Consider the following 25,994-nt stretch of genomic DNA (forward strand, 5'->3'; position numbering starts at 1 on the left):
TGATGTGCCTGTGTTGCTGGAAAAAAGCAGCCAGGTATCAAAGAGGTCTGAAGGATGCTGGTGGATTTTTATTGAAAAGAAGTTGGCTCTGCTTGAGAGAGAGAGGCACTTCACAGGCAGCAGCAAAATGTTCTCAGGCGCCTGGAAAATAATGTGCAGTTGTTTAAAATAATTTACATGTATGTGACACTGATAGACTGACCTTTTCTGGGCTAGTGATCTGTTTGTAGATTCAGTAAAACTCCCCTTAAAAGTTTCCTTTACTTAAGTACTTTCCAGTGTGACTCTTGGTCCTGCTAATATGCATGTGTGTAGCCCCAAAGTGGGAGTCACTGTTATTCATCAGCATAGGCGTTTGCAGGATCAGGGGTTTCTACAGATTCTGTGATGCCTGTACAAACCAGTACATATGGACGTTAATTTCTATGAATAAAGGAAACTGGCTATTTTTTAAAAAAGGAGGACCTGTAGCACCTTAGAGACTAACAAATTTATTTGAGCATAAGCTTTCGTGAGCTACAGCTCACTTCATCGGATGCATTCAGTGGAAAATACAGTGGGGAGATTTATATACACAGAGTACATGAAACAGCGGGTGTTACCATACACACTGTAACAAGAGTGATCAGGTCAGGTGAGCTATTACCAGAAGGAGAGCGGGGGGGGGGAACCTTTTGTAGTGATAATCAGCTGCACTGCTATGGGTAACTGCATGGCCCCACAGTATGCCAACATTTTTATGGCTGACTTAGAACAACGCTTCCTCAGCTCTCGTCCCCTAAAGCCCCTACTCTACTTGCGCTACATTGATGACATCTTCATCATCTGGACCCATGGAAAAGAAGCCCTTGAGGAATTCCACCATGATTTCAACAATTTCCATCCCACCATCAACCTCAGCCTGGACCAGTCCACACAAGAGATCCACTTCTTGGACACTACGGTGATAATAAGCGATGGTCACATAAACACCACCCTATCCCGGAAACTCACTGACCGCTATTCCTACCTACATTCCTCCAGCTTTCATCCAAACCACACCACACGATCCATTGTCTCCAGCCAAGCTCTACAATATAACTGCATTTGCTCCAACCCCTCAGACAGAGACAAACACCTACAAGATCTCTATCAAGCATTCTTACAACTACAATACCCAGCTGCTGAAGTGAAGAAACAGATTGACAGAGCCAGAAGAGTACCCAGAAGTTACCTACTACAGGACAGGCCCAACAAAGAAAAGAACAGAACGCCACTAGCCATTGCCTTCAGCCCCCAACTAAAACCTCTCCAAAGCATCATTAAGGATCTACAACCTATCCTGAAGGACGACCCATCACTCTCACAGATCTTGGGAGACAGGCCAGACCTTGCTTACAGACAGCCCCCCCAACCTGAAGCAAATACTCACCAGCAACCACACAACAGAACCACTAACCCAGGAACCTATCGTTGCAACAAAGCCCGTTGCCAACTGTGTCTACATATCTATTCAGGGGACACCATCATAGGGCCTAATCACATCAGCCACGCTATCAGAGGCTCGTTCACCTGCACATCTGTCAATGTGATATATGCCATCACGTGCCAGCAATGCCCCTCTGCTATGTACATTGGCCAAACTGGACAGTCTCTACGTAAAAGAATCAATGGACACAAATCAGACGTCAAGAATTATAACATTCAAAAACCAGTTGGAGAACACTTCAATCTCTTTGGTCACTCGATTACAGACGTAAAAGTTGCAATTCTTCAACAAAAAACGTCAAAAACAGACTCCAACGAGAGACTGCTGAATTGGAATTAATTTGCAAACTGGATACAATTAACTTAGGCTTGAATAGAGACTGGGAGTGGATGGGTCATTACACAAAGTAAAACTATTCCCCCCCCCCTCGGTTCCTCACACATTCTTGTCAATTGCTGGAAATGGCTTACGCTCAGATAAATTTGTTAGTCTCTAAGGTGCCACAAGTACTCCTTTTCTTTTTGCGGATACAGACTAACACGGCTGCTACTCTGAAATCTGGCTATTTTTTGTTTGTTTGGTCTTCACTTAGTGGAAAAGGTGTGACTTTGTGTAGTACTTTTAGTTCCATGTATGATACTAATGGATACAACTAGGTTTAACATTAGTACTGTAAAAGTTTCCTTTAAGTACAAATATTTACTGTAGGTTTTAAATGAAAATACTGTCGTCCTGATCCTTCACTTGGATCCATATGGGTAGACTCCTGCACCTGTGCAGAGCCCCATTGAAGTTAACTATTGAAGTGTTAGTTGGTGGGAATATTATTTAAAGATACCCTGAGCAATCTGTTAGCCAATGTGGTGGGAAGCCATCAAAAAGAAAATGACTTGGAGATCTGAGAGTAGGCCTATCTTCATACCAATGAAATTGACCTGAAAATATTCGTTTAAATAATTGAAAGCTAGCCTACTTTTTTTCCAGTGGTGTAGTCCTCTTAGTTTAAATAGGTTGGGGTTTTTTTTGTTTATTCCTGGTGGATTTATTTGCTTTCACTTTTATTTTGTTGCATATATTTGCTATATTTTTAAAGGAATAACTAAATTAATTGAAAAGTGACATGTTCTCTCTATTTAATGAAGCCAGTGGCTTTTTCAAAAGAACATGGTAAAATGCTGTGAAGAGCATCAACAAGTTAAATAACAAATTCTGATCCTCTCTCACCCCAGCCCTTTCTAGTATGCTCAAATCATTTTATAGTTTGTGATTAGAATTTCTGACTTGTGGGACCTAGTACTGATACTGCTAGAGTGGATATAAATGAGCAAGGAAAGAATATAGTGTCCAGCATGAAATCAGTGGGAACTTTGCCACTGACTTCAGTGAAGCCAGGATTTCATCCCATCTGTATAAACTACGGGAAGTACATGTACATCAAAGGTGATATGTCTATTGTATGCAGCACTGGTTTGACTTTTAACTAAAACATTGTGGACACTATTAATTACAATTTAAACAAAGATAGCCAAGATTTAGTGAAGACTTAAAGGCCATCAAATGGACACAAGACTTTTTATTTTAGTGTGGGTGGAGGAGGATTCTGGAGGAGCTGTTTGTTTCTAGTGTGTTTTGGGAGAGAGTGGTAGTCCAATGGGGGAAGTGAACTCAGCAAATTGAGAATGAACTTGTTTTCATTATTGGATAGTAGTAAACATCTACTTAGATCATAAACTCTGTGGACAAGGACTGTCTTTTATTCTGTATTTGTACAGCATCTTGCACAATGGAGTCCTCCTGGTCCATGACTGGAGCACCCAATTGTTTTAAAAAAATGGACAGAAACTGTTGAATATTCTAATCAGATTGCATTATAAAGAGCAGCATGTAGACCTCAATATCATTTGGCTTATGCAATTAGTTGATATCCAATTAATTAAACTAGTGAACCATCTGGTCTAATGAGGTCAGATTGCAGTCGTGATTATTATGCATAAACGTATTGTACCCTGATTATGGGAGTGCTCTTTTTCATTGAAGACCACTCAGAAATATGAGCAAATGCAGAATATGGCAGCCCACTTGTTTAGTTGTGGTTCACACATGGAGCATATTACACTTATGCTCCAGGGACTGCACTGGCTCATGGTTTTTCAGGTTGAATTCAAGGCATTTGTTTTCATCCATGAAGCCCTTTATGGTTTGCATCCTGTGTATTTCAAAAAGTTCTTTGTGCTTTAACCTGACAATAGAGAGAAACTGGGAGATGGAGGTGCTAATCCCTACATTTGTATATCTATAGTCTGAAGGCAGGACATTCTCACCGGGGTGCCCTCAGATCTAGAATTTGCTTAGCCCTTGCACCAAATAGAACCTAAAGTTTTTCACCTGCAGAACATGTTACAAGGCCTATCTATTAGGCTTTTCCTCAGTTGGGGGGAAAAGGATATCAAGGCTGCTGCTTTTTTTTTATTTTATTTTTTTTTAGGTAGGTTGTGAAGTTCTTTGGGTCATTTTTGAAATGGTTAATTAGGATAATTTTTGGCTCTGTGTGTGTGTGTGCTTATAGACAGCACTAAATTTGCAAAATGAATATATAAATATCCAAGTATGTGATAAGTGAGATACTTAAGTGTAGTCCTTGCTCTGTGTCAAAAATCTACGTGTTTGCTTGCTTGTTCTTTTAATCTGAGTTATTTGCATTTAACCTAATGTCTGAATTTTATGTGTCTATATAAAACATGTTATTAATAGAAAAATGAGCTCAACATGCTAATTCCTAGTTTAAAATCCTGGGTGGTTTTTTTTTTTTCTTTTAAGGACCTAGTAAATTTGTTTGGCTTTTCACTTTGGTAAACTATCCTCTGTCCTGCTTCCCTTAGCTGTCCTATTATCAGTTTTAACACACATTGAGGGGAAGTGGGGAATAATTTTCTTAAGTCTACATTTACCAAGATAATCAGTTTGGCACCTTTCTCACAGGGACTTTGTGTGTAACCAAAGTTGGCTAGAGATCTCTTAACAGATTCCCTGACCAGTATAACTAGGACCTTTATTCAATTAAACATGTGATTTCATTAGCATTGATAGAAAAAGGTACTTTATATTCTAACAAATGAGGTTCTTATTTTGTTATTGAGGGAAACATTCATCAAGTGGGTTACTCTCTGCAGGTAGACTGGTTTCTGTAAGTTAAACTTTTTTGCTCTTGCTAATATCCCTGGCTTTCGATCATTAGCATAAGTATTTAAAGTGAAGTTCTACTTGAAAGTGACTGTAAAAATTGCATTGTGAGATGGGTGTTTGAAATTTTTCTGATCTCAGATTAAATGTGTTCTTATGAGTAAAATTGTTATATAATCAGCCCTGCAAATTCAGCTGGCTTCTTTTAAATATCAGGTGTGTTGATAGTAGCCGACAGTACACAAAGGATCAATGAGGCCAGTATCACATCTGACCGCCTTTGACTCCTATAAACCCAATGGATCAGGTACCCAGTTAGGAGCCAGGGGAATTTTGGCAGTTGATTATTGAACCAGAATAAAATCCAATTCACTGTCTCAGAGCTGTGTTAGTACTGCAGTGTCAACAGTAATAAAACCGGTTTCAGAGTAGCAGCTGTGTTAGTCTGTATTCGCAAAAAGAAAAGGAGTACTTGTGGCACCTTCGAGACTACCAAATTCAGTGCTGAATGCATCTGATGAAGTGAGCTGTAGCTCACGAAAGCTTATGCTCAAATAAATTTGGTAATCTCTAAAGTGCCACAAGTACCCCTTTTCTTTTTTAGTAGTAAAACCTTACTTCAGGGAGTAAAGTAAGGCTTGGTTTGTACTTAAAAAAATAGGTTGGCATAGCTATGTCTGACTTACTGTGCAGACAAAAGCCCTGGTATAGATTCAGCTATGTTGAGAGAAGAGGGATATTTATGGAGATTTCCTCCCAAGCCTGAGGGCAGCATGGGAGAAAGCATGGAGCTGTTTGTGAAGATTATGCATGTAAATTTGGTTTGCTATTGACATTGTGGCAGAGGTAGGTTTTTAAAGGGAAAGGCATACCTTTCTGAACTCATCCACATGGACTGTCATCATTTAAATTGCACAGGGGAGCAGCATGAAAGAAAGCACAGAGTTGTTTGTGAAAAGAAGTCAAGGATGGGAACCATTGTCAGAGCAGAGGGGAGGGATTGATGCAAAGTGACACAATTGATTAGGTCGGAAGGGGCAGAGTTGTCTAGAACAGTGGTTCTCAAACCAGTCCGAGGCCCCCTGAGGGGCTGCAAAAAGGTTTCAGGGGGGCTGCCAAGTAGCGTCAGCATTAGACTTTGGGGCCCAGGGCAGAAAGCCGAAGCCCTGTCGCATGAGGTTGAAGCCCGGGCCCTGAGCCCCGCCACCCGAGGCTGAAGCCAAAGCCTTAGCAATGTAGCTTTGTGGGGGCTCCTGTGGCATGAGGCCCCAGCAATTGCCCTGTTGCTAGACCCCTAACACTGGCCTTGGATTTTACATGCAGAAAACCCATTATTGTGACACAGGAGGGCTGTGGAATTTTTATAGCATGTTGGGGATGGCCTCAGAAAGAAAAAGTTTGAGAACCCCTGGTTTAGAACCTTGAAGAAGGAAACATGCTTGAGTTTGATGCATAGTAGAAGGGGAATATTCAAAAAGGGGAATGATGTGATAGCTTTTTGATGATTGAAGACTATTAGTATTAATTTGTATTGAGATATTACCTAATGGCCCCAGTTCAATCTGGGCTCTGTTGTGAAGAAGCTGCACTTTTAACTTGGACTTTTCTTTGTAAATATGCTGGACTGGAGATGCACAAGCTTGATGGTAAGAGCATATAAAAGTGCTACAGAGGAAAAAGCCATTTGGCCCAATAAGCATATTCTTTCTCTTTAAATCTATTATTAGATGTTACTCTACCTCCCGACTTTCTTTCAATTCTCTCTTGCTCCATAGAAATGTCTAGTTTCCTGTCATTTATATCTAGGGCCCTACCAAACTCACGGCCATGAAAAACGCATCATGCACCTTCAAATCTGGTCTCCCACCATGAAATCTGGTCTTTTGAGTGCTTTTACCCTATACTATACAAGTTTCACAGGGGAGACCAGCGTTTCTAAAATTGGGGGGTCCTGACCCAAAAGAGAGTTGCAGGGGAGTTGCAAGGTTATTTTAGGGAGGTTGCGGTATTGCCACCCTTACTTCTGTGCTGCCTTCAGAGCTGGGCAGCCGGAGAGTGGCAGCTGTTGGCTGGGTGCCCAACTCTAAAGGCAGCGCCCCGCCAACGGCAGTGCAGAAGTAAGGGTGGCAATACTATCCCATGCCACCCTTACTTCTGAGCTGCTGCCTTCAGAGCGTGGTGGCTGCTGACTGAGGGCCCAGCTTTGCTGGCAACAGTGCAGAAGTTGGCAGTACCATACGATGCCATGCTTACTTCTGCGCTACTGTTGGCAGTGGCTCTGCCTTCAGAGCTGGGATCCCGGCTAGCAGCCACCTCTCTCCATCTGCCCAGCTCTGAAGGCAGTGCCACCGCCAGCAACAACACAGAAGAAAGTGTAGCAGTACCCTAATCTCCCCTACAATAACCTTACGACCCCCCTCCCAAGGCTCCTTTTTGGGTCAGGACCCCTACAATTACAACACAGATTTAAATAGCTGAAATCATTAAATTTTTGATTTTTAAAATCCTGTGACTGTGAAATTGACCAAAATGGACGTGAATTTGGTAGGGCCCTATTTATATCGTTTCGCTTCTTTGTCCTTAATTTGCAATTTATTCCATATATTCAGTATGATTTGATTGAAGTGGTTTCACTTAAAATCTATTTTTCTGCAGTACATCTTTCCAGCACAGTGATGATATACTAAAAGAAATATTGAATGTTACGTAGTTCTTATACGTTGACTTGCAGAACCAAAAAGATCTGATTTTATCATGTGTTTAATGTTTAAAAATAGATTTTATACTTCGGTTGAGGCAACCTAATTTTTCAACTGCAACTCTGTATAGGGTTTATAAAATAGTAGAGCCAGTTGCAAATTTTTGTGACAAACTGTTTTTTATCAGAAAATGCCCATTGATCAAAACTGAAACTGTCCATAGGAAAGGATCGGTGTTGACTATTTTTTCTCATTTCAAAATAAAGTTGGAAAAATAATTGAAATGTCGCCAATGGCATTTTTTGATGACAGAGGGAGTTGGTTGCAATTTTGTAACTGTGTCATGCTTCCATTGAGAGAGATGAGGAAAATTAGTCCCCAAGGGAAGAGTTGAATTAATTATATGTTCATTTTAGTCACTGTATGGCAACTGTGAATTGGAGAGATAGGGAAAGCATTTTGGTGAAGGACACAAAAGTAAAAGTAGACATTCAGTCCCTCTTGAAGAAACAAAGCTGCAACTATATTGAGAGTAATTTAATAAATGAAGGGGAGAAAATTCAGTGGTTCTTGCTAGCTCTTATTTGAAATTGCATAGATCTCTTCTGGATGGCCCACTCATTGAAATAGGTTGCCAATGCTGCTGTTCTGCTCGAGTGATTATTTTTGTAGCCCATTGTCTGTCTTCTCTGGCTATTAATTAGAGGTTGCTTCCACAGCATCCCAGCCTGCTGTCTTTCCTCTGATCATCCTATGTAAATATAGTTTGTTGAAAGTGTCTTCTCGATGCCAAAAGTCAGCCCCCTCTTGATTGCTAATCTCAGATGGAAGAGGATGATGGAAAGCCTTGTCAACCCCTCTTGCTTGTTCCTTGCCATCTGCAATGGCAGATCCAGGGAACTACAAGCAGTCCTTCCAATGACAGCAGCAACTTTCTATCAGAAAGGAAGTGAAGTTGGAAAGCTGCAGACAAGTTCTAAAAAGTAGCCTTTTTAAAGACCAATATTAGTTTGTCTGCATTTTTTTTAAATGCAGAATTTTTAAAAAACAATATATTTTGTCAACACAGTATATCACTTTCTAAAGAGAATAAGATGGGTTATTTGAAAGTTCCTTCAGAAAGAGATTCAGTAATGTGGAAAACAAGGAGAATGAACACTTTTTATGCTTCTTTTGTACTATCAATTTGATACCAGCAAAATTCTCACCTGGTGTGTCAGGTACATGGTGAGAAAGCATTTTTTCAAATTTGAGAGAAAATGTAGCCTTTTTTTACTAGAGGGTGGAGGTTAGGAGTATTTGAATACTTGAATTAGAGAACCTGCTAACTATACAGCAGTGGACCTGAAATGTTGAAATTCTTCGCAAGCAGCCCATTTAGAACATCTAGTAAAAATGCCCTGCACGCTTCATTTAGACCCTGATCCTGCGATCAGATTCACACAAGTGGACCCTTACTGAAGCCAGTGGGACTCCACATAGGCGCATGGGTCCATCCGCTTGCAGAATTGGGGCCTTGATTTGACCTGAGGCCTGGTTGGAACACCAGCTGAATGTAAGAAGTTGAGCTTTGTACTGGTATAGTAAAGCCCTGGCTCTCGTCTCCTTGAGTGAGCCATGCGGGTCAAAGCACAGTTTTGCCTGTATAGCTGTATCTACACTAGGGGCTTTTGCTGTCAGAGCTGTGTTGGTCTTCATACCCTGACTGACAACTATTCTGGCAAAAATCTGTAGTGTAGAGCTGGCCTAAACAGAAGTGCTGATATTTGGGAATTGGCATTGTTATATTGGCTGTACATTGTACAGTTTATTTGGCAACTCATGCATGATAGTATTGACAAACAGTTCTACAAATACTAGCAACCCAGTTACATGGGTGTTTGACTACCTAACGTTTCTGTACCAGTTGCTTATATTTGTATTATTAATATTGAAATTAAACTTGTGTAACTCTGCAAATTTCTACTGAGTAAACTTTGATATTCTTTTAAAACTCATTTACATTTTACACATTTAAATTGTTGAGAACAAATTATATATTTTTTTAAAGCATCATAAATAAACTGAAGAGAGAGCTCCTAAATAACATGTAAACTATGTATACAGTAATTAATATCAATGTTAGCATCATAATGTCACAACATATCATTATGGAAAGCCTAGGTGAAATTGTTTTTTGAGCAGTGCTCACTAATATTTTGAGACTTTTAGAAATCTCATGATTCTTGAGACCTTCCATTTGCTGAGTTGTTCTGTAACGTTACACATGGGGGAACACAAACTTAATGAGGATAGCAACTCAGCAGGAGATTGTTTATGTGCTTCTTGGATTCCTTTTTCTTGGATTTCCTTACTGTGCACTTCTTTCATGTCTGTTCCAGACTTTGATCTGCTCTGGTAAACAAGGTTACAGGTTTAAAAATCAAGGTTGATTAGTTTTGTAACCAAATAAGTTAGTGTGTTTTTTTTTCTATGTGCTGACTTGAAAAGTTTTGGTGGCCTAAGAAACATGTTGTACATGTTTGTATTTTTTATAACTGTATATAGGTAATCAGAATATAAAGAATATTTTCTAACTAATCTCAAATTTGTAAACTGTTACGCCCAAATTTATTACTCTAGGGCTATTTCCAGTACCCTGAGTCTGAAACTGTGAACTAGTGTGTTCTATTTAGTATTTGATCTCTGATTATTATAGTCATTTCTGTAAATCCTATGCTGCTAAATCTCAGGAAGAATGTCTTGTGTTCTTTGAAAGATGACTTATCTTGAAGCAAGATGGCTTTGAAAACTTGTCTGTTGTTAGTTACTTACTCATCTGATGCTCCTAATACCATGACTATGAGAGCCTGTTTTTGATTCCAAAGACTCAGTAGCTCGGAGCACTCACAATTCCATTTGAAGTCAGTGGCAGCTCCAGTCCTCAGCACATTTGAAAATCCGGCTCTTCATTTAAAAAAAATCCAAACCAATAGAAATATTACCATATGCAATAGATGGCCCCTAGCAAAGATTGTCTAACCAATAAGTAATTGTCCCTGTTCATATCACTTCTGCTTGATATGTAGTATAGTGGTTCAATTTAATTTGTCTTGAAATTAAAACAAACAGTTCTACAAAAATGATTGGGGATGGAAAAATTAAAGTGCATGGACAGTCTCTCTGTTGCTGGAAACATCTAGCCCCTAGAAAATGTTTAATTTGTTTAAAGATTCTTCTGATTTTTTTAAAAAAGAAAATGAAATATTGCTTGAATTTTGTTCTTGGTCTTTTGAGTTCTTTTACATTGCCATTCAGAAGTTCCTACTTAGACTTTAGCAGTATTAACCCCCAACTCAGAATAAAAGCTACAGTTTGTACTCAATCTTTTTTATATTGTACAGGTTTGTTTCATTTCCTGGCATGCAAATAAGACTATAGTATGTGGGTTGCAGAATACTGATTTTTTAAAAGTACATATTTACATTATCTTGTGTAAATAAGGAAGCAAAGTTTAAAGTAACACTAGTTTAATGCAATCAAACTATCAACAAATTCCTAAATCTCATTTCAACATTTATTTCGCTAGTCTGAACATGTCTATCTCTCGTTATACTGGAGGATGCTGACTTTCATGACCAATATGAACAGATGCATTTCAGTTGTGAAAATTGTGAATGTTTGTTGAAGGCCCATGGGAATCCAATAGCTTTTCCAGATGGCTGTTGTTTTGCATGGCCTCATTAACAACATGGTGTAAATGTAACCATACCCTTTCTTTTTTAAATTGGTGTAATCCAAGGGAACTTCACAGTTCACATAGGTCAAAGGTGGTGGTAATGGTTGGAGTTGTGCAAAGCAGGGTAGTCATAGCGAGAAATACGATTGCCTGCATTGCCTTGATGTGTAATGATATCTAACAAGATCAACAGGCAATCTTAGACACTTCAGAAACTCACATTAAGGTTGGTGTACTATATTTCTAACAGATTTGGTTTATGAAGACACAAGCAAAACCAGCGTTCCTAAAGCAGTGTCATCTACACAGACAGGCACGCTTTTTTGTTTACCCTGGTTTTTTTTTTTAAACTGTTTTATTTTATTGTAGTGGATGTGACACATTGACTGTATCCTGAACAAAACATATGGAATTAACTTTACTGAATTAAGTTAAACCTTCTTGAATTAGGATTAATACTTTGGGGTACATTGTGTTAAAAATGCAATTGTGTATGTGTTGTGGAATTGTATGTATTTTCATGGGAAGGGTAAAGAGGAGACTAGCAGGGGGTTGATTAGGTAAATTCACTCAAGTTGTAACATTTCCAGAAAAACCACCTTTCTGGAAAGAGAGAAGAGGGAGTTTAAAAAAAAAAAAATAGAACTACTCCTCTTGAGCATGTTCAGTGAACCCCTGAAATTTTTACCAGAACCAAATGAAGCCCTGCTCCCTTTGACATCACAACACGGATGTTCTCCACTTGGTTTGATCAGGTGGGTTCAGGCAGGAAGGGGGACCACTGTTGGGACAGCTTACAGTTTTGGAGACTGATACAGTATACAACAAAATTCTCCTTGAAATGACATTTATGTCAGGAACAGAAGAAGATTGTAGGCACAAAACTTCTCTGTAATTTTTTTTTCTTTTTGAAGAGAGCCTCCTCAAATTTTTATCTTTCATTTATAAAAGAAAAATATTCTTTTTTTGTTTGGTTTGTTTGTTTGTTGGGAATGTTAACAGATGTTGTCAAGGTTCCTTCCCCACTCTGAACTCTAGGGTACAGATGTGGGGACCTGCATGAAAGACTCCCTAAGCTTATTCTTACCAGTTTAGGTTAAAAACTTCCCCAAGGTACAAACTTTGCCTTGTCCTTAAACCGTATGCTGCCACCACCAAGCGTCTTAAACAAAGAACAGGGAAAGAGCCCACGTGGAGACGTCTTCCCCCAAAATATCCCCCTGAAGCCCTACATTCCCTTTCTTGGGGAAGGCTTGATAATCATAGAATCATAGAATATCAGAGTTGGAAGGGACCTCAGGAGGTCATCTAGTCCAACCCCCTGCTCAAAGCAGGATCAGTCCCCAATGTTTGCCCCAGATCCCTAAATGGCCCCCTCAAGGATTGAACTCACAACTCTGGGTTTAGCAGGCCAATGCTCAAACCACTGAGCTATCCCTCCCCCCCAATAATAATAATAATCCTCACCAATTGGTACAGGTGAACACAGACCCAAACCTTTGGATCTTAAGAACAATGAAAAAGCAATCAGGTTCTTAAAAGAAGAATTTTAATTAAAGAAAAGGTAAAAGAATCACCTCTGTAAAATCAGGATGGTAAATACCTTACAGGGTAATCAGATTCAAAACATAGAGAGAATCCCTCTAGGCAAAACCTTAAGTTGCAATAAGACACACAAACAGGAATATACATTCCCTCCAGCACAGCGTATTTTACCAGCCATTAAACAAAAGAAAATCTAACGCATTTCTAGCTAGATTACTTACTAACTTAAGAGGAGTTGGAAGGCTTGCATTTCTGATTTGTTTCCGGCAAAAGCATCACACAGACAGACAACCCTTTGGTTCCCCCCCAGATTTGAAAGTATATTGTCCCCTCATTGGTGATTTTTGGGTCAGTTGCCAGCGAGGTTACCTTAGCTTCTTAACCCTTTACAGGTGAAAGGGTTTTGCCTCTGGCCAGGAAGGATTTTATAGCACTGTATACAGAAAGGTGGTTACCCTTCCCTTTATATTTATGACAGATGTGCTGCTGACTGATTAATGGAGTGCAACAGAAAATTATCTACAATTATTAACCAACAGGAGCAGCAAAGTTGGGAAACTGTGCCTCTCTCATACCTCAGAGCATGAAATTCCACATCTGAGATTAGATTTTTTTTTTACAAAGAGAAACTAAATGCAAACATATCCTTTTTTTAATGCAATGTGATGTTTAAATTAAGCTTTTGCTCACATGTAATCCAATTAATGGATTGGGTCCTTAATGTGCAAAATTAAATTATAATCCGCGTGCCCTGGTTAAAGTAATTAACAGCTATTACTTGGCCCTTGAACATAATAGAAGAAAAATTTATACTTAAGATAAATGTTTTTTATAGAACATGTTCTCTCAAGCCCATCTGATGATCAGTTTTGAGTTAAATCAGATTATTTTTAATAGGTATTGGGCTGCAGAATGTGAATTGCCAAGAGATTTAAACCCATTTCAGAATGAAGTTGAATCCCCAACAAAGAGTGGGGAATTAACTTTAAAATGGAACTGGCTTTAGTCATTATCTGCTTCTTTAAATCCTGTGTTAATCCTATACTGATGTTAATGGATGATACTGATTTATTTGCTCCTTTTGACAGGCTTTCCTTTAAAACAGGAGACAGCCATTCTAATCTATTGAAATAAAGTGACTGAGTATAATACCTTGGATGTAAAAGGGTAGAATTAATTGTGTAAATGTGCATCTTTTTATCAGTTTTTGCCACTAATATTGTAACTGGAGATGTTGGAGAAGCTTCACTTTTCTTCTTCAGTATAGACTAGAATAGAGAAATGGTACATGCAGACCAGCCAAACTGATTGTGCTGTCATCAGGCAGTGGGATTTGATTTATTTAATTTGTTTGAATGATCTGGCACAGAACTGGAGTTTTACCATCATTGATGTAACAGCTGCTCAGACTCTACAGTATGTATACGTACTTACAATTAAAGAGAAGATACTTCTCAGACCAGAAGTCAAATGTGAGTTCATAATGTAGGCCTCTTTGCTCCATTCACATTTTTACTCTGACACTCCCTTACTACATTGTATGTGATGGTTCATTTGGAAATATTTAACCTTGCAAAACCACTAAATAAAGCTCAAGGTAAAAATAGGAAATATGTCAGACTGCTGGTGAGTGAGTGGCCTTATTAAAATAATTTTGTCAGCTATTTTGGTCTGAGGGAGCTGTTGTGGTTATGTGGGTTATATAATCCACCAGTTAAAAATTTACAGAGGAGACTAACTGTGACAACTATGAAGAAGCTGGAAGACAGTACCTTAATCTGGATAAATATGTCAGATGGTTTTTAAAGAGAGATTTTTCTATATCTTTTTTTCAAGAACAGTCATGTTAGAAGAATGTTTGCCATCTGTATGATCAAGACAGAGCACACTTAGGGATGACTTGCACCAAACCCTCAATAATTTTCATAGCACTTGTCATGGGGAAACTGTCTGAATACTGTGTGCAGTTATTTAATGTAGGTGATGCAATGCTTTCTTAGATTTAGAGTATTACTAATGCAAGAGGAAAGGTTAATAACAGCCAAGATTCATAAAATTATTCAGCAGTGATGAGAGTCTGTTGAAATGTTTTGGAGTAGGTAATGATGAATAAAACAGAATTTATTTTATTCTAATTTGGCTTCTCGTATATTGATCTATTACTTGGAGTCTAGAGTACAGTGCATATAGAGTATGTAGTTAGCTGTAAGCATCAGGACATGTATCGGACTCTGGAGCAGAAGGTTAGGGAAAAAGGCATATGAAATAGAAATTGTTGTAATTCAACAAGTTCACCCCATTTTAAAATCATTACAACACCAAATAAAACCATGTTGCTAGTTTTGCTTTGCAAAGTTGTATTTCTTTTGCAATATCTGGCTAAAATAAGTAAACTGAAACTGCCCTGTGGAATAGGAGAGATAAGGTGGGTGAGGTCATACCTTTTATGGGACTGATATCTGTTGGTGGGGGAGACAAGCTTTCTTCAGACTTGAAGAAGAGCTCTGTGTGGCTCGACAGCTTGTCTCTCACCAGCTGAAGTTGGTCCAGTGAATGATATGACCTCACCCACCCTGTCTCTCTAATATCATGCGATCACCATGGCTACAACTACACTGTGTACAGCTGTGGAATAGGAGACTAATAGGTGCTGATGCCAAGGAAGAAGAGACAAGAAAATCTCACCGAGGATTCTACAGTCTAAACTAGGGGTTCCAAGTCTGTAGGTTGTGATGTCAAAATAATTCCTCAATGAACTTTTGTGTGGTGGTTATGATGCTGCTTGTCATTCATGCCGTGGTCTTTCAACAGTTCTTTCTAGCCAAAGACTAGAACTTTGAGTTTCAAAAACAGACTACTCGGTCCTCAGAGGCCCCATGTATGCTGGGTCTTACACCACGTGACCTGATGTGTTTTTAAACACCAAGGTTTATCTTAATTATCCTTTTTTAAACCGTTTGATTCCGTCCACTTTGACTAGTTGTACTTTAAAACCACTCTAGATTATGCAGTTTGTAAACCACCTTAGTGTTTAGAAGTCTAAACCACTCGAGTATCTTTGTATTCAGATATGGACCCATTGCCAGGTTCAGCAACAGGTAAATGAAGAGGTCATTTCTGTATGTTCCTGACCAGTGGTAAGATGCTAACTTAGAACTGTTCCCTTCCTGGTGCGGTTTTTACTAGGTAGACTATGCTTCCTGGGCCCAAAAAGGGGAGCTGTCAACCTCTAGCCAAGCTGAGATTGGAGAGGGAAATGAACCAGTTACATTTGGGAAAAGGTGTATACTGCCAGCAAAGCCTGGCAGGTTTTGTTGAACAGAGTAGCCAATATGACAGGTGGTACATGAGTCCATTATGTCACTGCAGGGCCAAAGCCCCCTTCAGCCAAAGCTGGTGAAGGCTCAGTTGTTGAAACAGTGTGGATGAGATGAAAGTTTAACACTTTAAGAACTCAAATCTACATCTGCATTTGATTGTGGCTCACTTGTCATCCACAAAGAGAAGACCTGCTTATTGGAAAAATTATCCCATAAACTTTGCAGCACAAATGCCAATTCTATAATTACTCCAGTTTAATGGTGTGAAGGTGATGTATTGGTGGAAATAGTAATATGCCCAGTGAAAGAAGGGTGATATTTATCTACATCCAAAAAAAAAAAGTGAAATAGTTGGAAATACTTCTAACCCTTAGATTCTCTACTGTATATTAGATATATTAAAGGAGCTAGAACCTAGGTTATCTATAGGCACTAAACACCTTTGGTAGTCAATTTACTGGGAAAGATAAATCTTCTCATTTTGAAAGTGACAGCATTGTCCCTTCTCTTTTCCTCCATCTGGATCCTCTATACGCTCTTCCTGATGCTTTCTATTAAGCACATTACACCCTCACTGTCACATGCTTTTATATATAAATAAAATTTTTCTGTAAATGAGAAAAAACAGATGTGACCCAAATTAGGTCTTTACCATTGTGATTATCAAAAAGGTTTGGGGTCTAGCTCCTTTGCTGAGGTATGCAGAGCTTGTGGAATTAGAAGCAGAATTCTTTATGCTATTTTGGAGGCTCATTATGTTGTCAGCTATTGTAGGTGGAATACAGGACCTTGAGCCTCTGTCTTAGTAGGTAAATATGCAAACAAAAAAAAAGCTTCATTTTCTTTTATAATGTCTTTATCTGTATTTGGAAATCTAGTCAAGTGTTCTGTTAATGATTTAGGTGCTTGAAACCAGCTTTGTGATAATTTTTAAAGTATTTAATTGTTGCCCATTGCCATATGTGGTCCTTAGAACATATTTAACACACTCATGTTCTGAAAGCCAGAAATGTGTTTCAGCATGACCTAGTTCTTCTCCTCTTTTTGCACTTTGACAGCCATGCCATACAAGTCCATTTGTATTTCTCACATCACTTGCGTTCCTTTTTTGGAGCCTGATCCAAGCCCACTGGAAAGACTCCAGCTGATTTCCGTGATCATGCTCTTTAGATGCTGTATTGATATCTGGCTTCATTTTCACCATATGTGTGTATGTATTCCAGATGTTTGTAATGAAACTAAGCAGGCTGAGGTTGCTATTATGTGCTAACTAAGAGTTCCATGGTAACTGGCTACATGCGTTAGAAGGTAACTCTAAGGACTAGATTTTCAAAAGTTCTCAGCACCTGCAGTTGGGACCAGACTTCCAGGAACTGCTGATGCTGAGAACTTCTGAAAAATGTGGCCCTAAAAGTATAGCACTAGATCACTGGTTTTAAAATCTTTACATAACAGATTAACCTGAAAGGGGCTATTGTTTTTTTCATGTTGTGTCACAGTTTATTCTTGTAATAATCAGTAGTTGAAATATAATGTTTATATTTAATATGCAGTCTTCTGTTTTAGCACAGATTAATAAGTATGGCCCCAGAAGTCAGTCAGATGTGCTGAGTTGCCACTTCAACAAGAAGTTTTTAAACTTTTAGGTATTACACACAAATGTAATTTCAGTGCTAAAATGCTGAAATTTATTTGTATCTTTTGTTCTCAAAGCTCATTCGCTCAAAGCTCTTTGTATGCAAATAGGATCCCCTCCCCCAGCCCATCAGGAATACAAATTCTTTAATGCAGCAGTACATAAAGGAACTTCTTATACAAGACTAAACTATTACTGTTTATATCAATAAAAACTTGGACATTTCTCAAACCAGGTGTGGCACATATGGTATTTCTTTTATATGACAAATGTACTTAAGCACATTAATTGAATAATTAAATTTATCATTACAGCCACTTTCATGTGATGCCCATCCTGTCTCTGAAATAGATAGAACTTTTGAAAGATTTTTAAAAGATGCATTTAAATATAAATCAGTGTTTTTTTTTTTTTTTTTACGTTTTGCACAACTCTCCATGTTCATTCTTCACCAACACTTTTCCTCTTAAAAAATTTCCTAATACTTTTTACCTGTAAATATCATTACTCCTTGATTGTGCATAAAGGCACGTCTCTTTGCTGACTTGTTACATTACAGTATACAGCAGTGTTTCTTGGCCTGCAGGCCGCTTGCGGCCCAGTCACCATAGAGCAGTGGCCCATGTGAATCCTCAGGACCATACAGGCTGAGTGTGTGTGTGTGTATCTATCTATATCTATATATGTGGATGCGGACCACATAACACACAGAGAGCTGCATATATGGCCAAAAAGGGTAAATAGATTGAGAACCACATGTCTACAGAAAGGCACAAAACTTGCATGTTAATGGAGTTGTCTGTTTATGCTAGGGCTAAACTTAGTCCTTTATATAAAGATGCAGCAAACAGAAAACATCAATAGTAGCAGCGTTATCATGCAAATGTTTATGGGATTCATGGAATGTTTAGCATGGTCAGTTTGTTTAACTCTGCATGGTTACTTTTGACTAAGGATAACTGAAATGTTGATCTTGCATTTCGCTTGGCTTATAACATCCATTCTGTGTTGTATAACAGATATCAGTATATCAGGAAATGTGGATAATTTAGTTGTGTTTTTTGTTTCTCTTCAGAATGATTTACTCGTTAATACACCAGGGTTTTGAAATCTAAGGGCTAAATTGAGCTCTGGTGTAAGTCGATGCAACTTCATTAACTTCACTGGAATTATGCTGGCTTACACCAGAACTAAAAGTGGACATAAGTATTTATTTTTAATGCCTAAACAGGCGGAAAAGCTACCATCTGTTATGTACTATTAAAACTCAGTAAACCTCCCAAGTTACAGAGATGGAACAAAAAATCCTTTTATGTTGGTCAAGAGTATCTGGAGGCTTTTCTGTTCACTGAGTACTGTTATCTATGGCTTGTATTACAGATGACTTTCCCACATTGTGAGCCAGTACATACTCCAAAAAGATACTCTCAGGTTTCATGTATCCAGGTAATTAGCTGAGTTTGAGTAGACTGGTAAAACCACTTGAAGGTCAATACATGACTGGCAAACTGCCTACTTCGGGGTCAGTAAACATGCTTTTGTAAAAGTTAATCTGAGCAACATGTTTCAGAGTGGTAGCAGTGTTAGTCTGTATCAGCAAAAACAACAAAAACAACAAGGAGTCCTTGTGACGCCTTCGAGACTAACAAATTTATTTGGGCATAAGCTTTCGTGGGCTAAAACCCACTTCATCAGATGCATGGAGTGAAAAATACAGTAAGCAATATATATATTACAGGACATGAAAAGATGGGAGTTGCCTTACCAAGTGGGGGGGTCAGTGCTAATGAGGCTGTAAAATAAATAAATATATACTGCTTACTGTATTTTTCACTCCATGCATCTGAGGAAGTGGGTTTTAGCCCACAAAAGCTTATGTCCAAATAAATGTTAGTCTCTAAGGTGCCACAAGGACTCCTCATTGTTTCTTTGCAACATGGACATTATGTTGTATTTAAGCAATCAGTAGGATTGGTATGTATTTTACCTGATTGGTGACAGGTTCTTAATTTTGGGTCAAGGCAAGTCTTTTTGTATCTACTACCAGGAAATGGAGACAATTAGTCTTACCGAGAGAAATGTTTGGGAAAAGAAGTGGTGCTTTGTGTTGTGCAGAATTTGTAAAGTGTGCCTTTTCTGATGTGTAAAAGGAGCAAATATATTACAAGTTCTGAAGCATAAAGGGATTCATCTTGCTTCCATTGAAGTGAATGTCAAAACTCCCATTGACTTCAGCAGTGCAGGATCAGACCCAGAGAACACAAAGCATACAAACTATGAAAGGAGTATTTTCCCACACAAATTTTTTTGCATATTTCTATAAAATGAGGATTCTTTATTTAAAATGCATTTTAATAATAAAAATAGTAAATCCAACAGTTTAATGAGAAGTAGATCAGTATTTTTGTATTGTTATCCATTATCTCCTCCGTGCTTGCTTTAAAAGTATTTAGTTTTTCTGCATATTTTAAATATTTGTTTTATTTCAGTAGTGGAGGAGCACTGTGATCTACACTGAATTAAAATTTGTGTGTTTTCTGGTAGTATCAATCTGTGAATTGCATTATAAATGTGCTAAAAATTCTGCTGCTCTTTCAAGCAATGTGAATATGTAAATTTACATCAGTTATAGAGTGGTGTGTTCTCTCACGGGTGTATGTAGATTGAGGCAGTAATGCACATGAAAATAGTTATCAGAAGGCAGTCACCACATTACATGTGTCTTGCTGTGTTGCCTGACTCTTGCATGGCAACCTGATTCTTGTAAAAAAGACAAAAGTGAAACAGAAAACTCCAACATAGAAATAAGTTGCAAAAAGAGTCTTGTAACCAGAGGGCTTACCTATACTAAAGAACTGAAATGGCCAGCTATTCTAAAAGGCTATTATTGAAGGTTTATTTTCCTTTCCTGCACAAAGAAAGCTTGCAATGATTTATGCACCTGCAAGTTGTATCTTAGTAACATCTCTGGGGAAATAATGCTCAGCTTTTTCTAAACACTTTTTGTTGAACATAATCATAAAGTGTAAAACAAAGGTCCAGAGCAATTTAATAAAAGTTCTTCGAAATGCTGCTCCTTATTCCATTTATGTAAGAGATATATTCGGTGTTGAGTGTTTTTCTGGCTACAGTATGATAAGGGTCAGATTACATAGTCATCCAACTATCTGTCCGGTTTAGTTAAATTAAACCTGAATTATTGCTTAACCTGATCTACACAAACTTAGCATGTAAAGTCACACTGCTTCCTCTTTAAAAGAAGATTAACCTCTTTGGCTCTGGAATCATCTCTCTACCTCATAAAGTACCCAATGGGATTTGCTGTTACGTTATGCATGCCTTGGTAGTTGATGGTACTATGGGCTGTATGTGCAATATACAGAAATACCAACAGATGACAAAAGAGAATAATTTATCTAATCAAAAACATAGTTTTATTCAGGGAAATAATATGTTGTTAATCTTACCATGTGTGCAAACCCCCGCTGTATAGTCTTGTTTTTACTTATCACAGTGATGTAAGTATAGGATAGTCTGTTTGTTTAGGGATTGATTGTGGTGGTGGTAGTTGTTTATAGGCTTTTATATCCCACTTATCACTATAGTATCAGAACTCCAGACAAATGTTAATGTATTTACCTTATCCCTGTCAGGGAAAGGATTATCATCCCCAGTTTACCGACGGGGAAACTGAGGCTAACTAGTTTGACTTGACCAATGTAGAACCATGAATAGGACCCAAATCTCCTGGTTCACAGCCCAAGGTCTTGCCTACAAGATCATCGTTCCTTGGGCAGGAATCCTGTAAATACTTATGCACATGCTTGATGCACATATGAGTAGTGCCATTTAATTCAACCCTAAAGCAGTTTGTTTAATTGGGACTACTCATGTGTGAAGCATGTACATAAGTATTTGCAGTACTACACTCCATGTAGGTGCTTAGCCGGGCTGTACAAAATGGCAAAAGAAAATCCCTTTTGTGGCTTTTAATGCCATTTTACTGAATGCTGTAATATCCTCTGACTTATTTCCAGAATTTTGAGAGCCCAGAAGCTTTTCAGGTGGAATCATGACTGTAAAGCTCTTTGGGTCATGGAATATCTTGTAAAGGGCTGAGTAATTTGATGATGCTGTATATATGTTTTGTGCTGATGATAAACAATATATAAAGAGAGAAATAAAAACAGAAAGGTTAAGTGCCTTTTCTGAACAGGAACTGTGATCCACTTGATCAGGATGGGCCTCAGAGTCTGGATACCTGGGTCTTGACCCAGACTTGCTGTATGACCTTGGATATGTCACTTCACCTCCCTGAGTCTCTGTTTTCTGTTTGTAAAATGGGGATAATATTTACCTACATTATAGGGGGTGTTTTGAGGAATAGCGTAAATTATACAGTGCTGTATAAGTACAAAATTATTGTTGCAACAGTGGCAGAGATGATAACAGGACTGAGAAATTTTCTGGCTCCCTGCTTTTTGCTCAGTCAACTAGATAATCCTGTTTCTTAAGCTTTCTCTACACATGGGAAATTTACCAATAATTTTTCTACCAGTTCTAGCAGTGGTTCAGATGAACTGGTCTTAAGATTTGTGCGAGCAACGATGTAGACAATCTTTTGGTATGTCTCTTTTCTCTTCCATCCCAATTTTTTGAAAACTTTGATATACAACTCACCTATTCAGAAAAGTTGCTGGGTGTTTTGCTTTTTGCGTAGCTCTTCAGAGAAACATAGATTCCACATTTTAGTGTATGTAAGCTGTCATTTAAGCAAACCAGAAGTAGTCAAACATCCTTTTTCTGTTTTTAAGTCCCTTCTTAACTCAGCTTATACGCAATTTTACATTGAATTAAAAACACCTAAGGTAATCTCATTTTACTTAAAAACCTTTTTTCTCTTGTTGCAAATATTAGTGCATTACCATCAGCTTGCCAGGAGTCATATTTTTATTCCTGAAAAATATTCTTCGTAATTAGTTACTAAAAGAGCAGGGGAGAGTGGAGGGTAAGGGGGCTAACTCTGAGACAAAACAGAAGTATAAAAGGGAGGTAGTGGCAGTTTAAGTTCATGTTTAAGTGGCTATAGCATGAATAATAGTAAACTAAACAATATCCCAAATAAGCAGCTTGCTTTCTCTTTTTTTTACATTTTAGGTGATGTATCTCCAATTCACATGAATCCTATTTCTCAATCCCAGTTTGTTCCTTTGGCAGAAATTCTTTGCTGTGCTATATCTGATATGAATGCAGCTCATGTTATTGTTACCCAGGAAACATTAATGGATCAGTTGGTGAAATATTATCCAGGTAATGTTACTTTTTCCCTTCAGAAGCTAATAAATTGTAATTCTTATATTGCTGACAGTGCGTGCAAACATTCATTAACAATCTGCCTGAAGCTGGCAAAATGGAAGAATATAAATGAACAGATAATCACAAAGTAACTTACACACCCACCCGCACTATCTCTGTAACTCTATGTACAGTTTGGTAAAATGTATTTTATTTTTGTATAGAATTCTTCTAAGTATCACTTTACATTGAGAAATAGAAAATATATCAGTGGCTGTATGCTAAGGAGGGAGAGCACATGAAAATTGAAAGAGGTACTAAAAGAGGCCAAAAGGTAGAGGTGTGTGAAAGTGTGGTTTTCCTAACTGGAGATCCTAAAGCTTTTAATCACCCTCTTTAATGGATGGAAACGTGATATTTGACTTACCTAGGGGGTGTGGGATTGGCTAAGAGGAATCCATGTAAAGGGTCTGTGGCCACAAATAAGATTGGCCTCAATTTCAGGTTTGGTGGCCAAACATTTCTTTGCCCCAAAAAGGAAATTTTAAATTCATCACTCACTCTAAATGAGCATTACTCTTTAATCCTGCATGTCTGACAGGAGAACAGCAATTTCCCCTGAGCTCCCAGGGTCAGGAGCACCTAATTACAATTTTTTTTTTTTAAAGCCCCATTCTGGTGTTGGGGTTCTCCTGAGACCTTTTCCACTCAGTTCCCCAAGAGTTCAGTCTGATTCCAGTCTTGTCACTCAGGTTCCTTAATTTGGCATACAGCAAAGCTATGCTGAGTTGATCGGACTCAAGCATAGGAAGTGGGTATAGGGTGTACCACACATCCAAAGTTACACAGAAAACCTCTTCCTCTATATACATTTACACATTACATTGCATTTATTATACACTGCATCATCCATTTGGGGATTGTCTTAGTCACTTTGTGGGAACTAATCGCTGTACAGCATGTTCTGTCCACCTGCTGTCCATGTTTGACTTTATTCTTTACCTTATCCTTACACTCCTGACTTTTCTTGTCCATGGTTATCATGTTCTCAGTAAATGGTTCCCTGCATGTTTCCCCCCACTTTTATCTTAGCTAGTTCAGACATTTTGTCTTTTATCTTATTTACTAAATCTTATAGTTTACTTAACCTAAATATTCCATTTTCAGCCTGCTGATCTAGTTACTTCCCTAATCCTGTCTTCCAAGGCCTTGTCTACATTACAGGGGAAATAGCGTATATTCAATAGCGTAACTCAAATCGACGTAGCTTTGACCTACTTACCGCGGGGTCCATGCTACGTGATGTCGACAGGAGATGCTCTCCCGTCGACTCCCCCTACTCTTCTTGATCCGGTGGGGTACAGAGTCGACAGGAGAGTGATCTGTTGTCGATTTAGCGGGTCTTCACTAGACCCTCTAAATCAGTGGCTTTCAAACTTTTGTACTGGTGACCCCTTTCATATAGCAAGCCTCTGAGTGCGACACCCCCCCCCTTATAAATTAAAAACACTATTTTATATATTTAACACCATTATAAATGCTGAGGCAAAGCGGGGTTTGGGGGTGGAGTTTGACAGCTCACGACCCCCCATTTAATAACCTTGCGACCCCCTGAGGGGTCCCGACCCCCAGTTTGAGAACCTGTGCGCCAAATCGACCGCCAATGTATCAATCGCCGCTCATCGATCCCCTGGTAAGTGTAGACAAGCCCCAAGAAAGGAGGCCTCCCCCATGTTTAATTACACATGTCCAGCAGGGCCTACATCTGGTACTCCATGAAAGTTCCTTGGTCTGATACTTGTCATCTCTCCTGACCCTTAGTGCTCCTCTAGTCCTGCTTAGCGTACAGGCTACTCTGATAATCCATCCTGCTTGTTCGCTTGTAATGCAAAAATTAGAGGTTTCTAACGATAGGCTTTTAGTGTGTCACCATAGATTGGGCTAGAGTCCTGCCAAGAACTTGAAATAATTTTAAATTGCATCACAACAGCCCCAGATATGATCTTAGCTCAGATGGAAATAACACTCTACATACTTGTAATAAATGAAGGGATATCGCACTCTGCAGACTGCCATAGATGGTACCGTTTTACTGGAAGCTTTCATTCTCACTAAGCAGGACTGCAGGGGCATGGAATTTATGAAAAACCTAGGATGGCCCCCCAGTTTTCAGTAGATTGTCAGGGACTGTGACCCATCATTGAAAAACATTGATAGAAATGGTAATCAGTAAATCCTAGTGGCAGTTGAAAACTTGGGTTTATTCGTATTTGATGAATTGAAGAACAGAATTGCTATACCGGATTTAGTTGGGCATCCTATCTCCAACAATAGCCAGGACTGCATTCGTCAGAGGAAGATGAAACGGTCCTATAAAGGACTATTGTGTAATAATGTGTCCATAGGGAACTCTTTGTAATTGCTGTCAGTTATGGGATGGCTGCACAGTTTGTATCTCTTATAAATATTTTATCCTATTTAATGTAATGAGAATATCCTCAGTTAACTATACAAATGTTTAATCCTTTTAAAAACAACAACAAAATGTGCTAAATTACGTAGGTAGGAACTAGAATCCCAATACAATACTGATTTCCATGAGCATAGCTTGAGGGGACAAATGTTGCTGTTCCTAACACTTTAAAAGTTCCCCCCCCTCCATGGTTCCTACTAAATACTGGAACAAATCCAACCGAGGTGTGGCTGCCCCTTTCCTTCCTCCTTTTCAAAAGTTGGCTTATCTCACTACTCAGGAGTTGGGGTTGATGAAGATGAACTGTTGTCTGCCCCTTGCATCTGTTGTTGGTGAATTCAAAAGATTGGCTAGTGTATCTTTTTCACTGCCCTCTATTGGAGAGAATTCATAATTGCTGTCAGTTACTGGATGGCCTATAGATAAGCCCTTTCATTTTCAGTTTAAACCAGTTTTTACCAAAAAAATTCCCAGGTTTTACAAGAAGTATTATTCATTTTTGTCTGATTTTCACCCTACTTTTGTATCATTCAAATATATAAAAAATAACTTGTTTTATTAGGAAACTACAATACATTGCATGAGATATATGTATTACAATAATACATTAGTATGTGTGTACATGCAAAGCTGCCTGTTGAAGTAAGGCTACGTATTTGT

General features: G+C 38.5%; 1 protein-coding gene across 2 annotated transcripts in view; it reads left to right on the forward strand.

Annotated features, from left to right (window-relative positions):
* Nucleotides 1-25,994, forward strand: part of STOX1 (storkhead box 1) — a 31,714-nt gene that overhangs the window by 776 nt on the left and 4,944 nt on the right. For both annotated transcript variants that reach the window (XM_037905144.2, XM_007054650.4), the window contains exon 2: nt 22,724-22,876. In XM_037905144.2, coding sequence (XP_037761072.1) covers nt 22,724-22,876 — 153 coding nt within the window. The remainder of the gene's footprint in view (nt 1-22,723; nt 22,877-25,994) is intronic.

This window comes from Chelonia mydas, chromosome 7 (assembly GCF_015237465.2).
Source record: "Chelonia mydas isolate rCheMyd1 chromosome 7, rCheMyd1.pri.v2, whole genome shotgun sequence".
Taxonomy (NCBI): Eukaryota; Metazoa; Chordata; order Testudines; family Cheloniidae; genus Chelonia; species Chelonia mydas.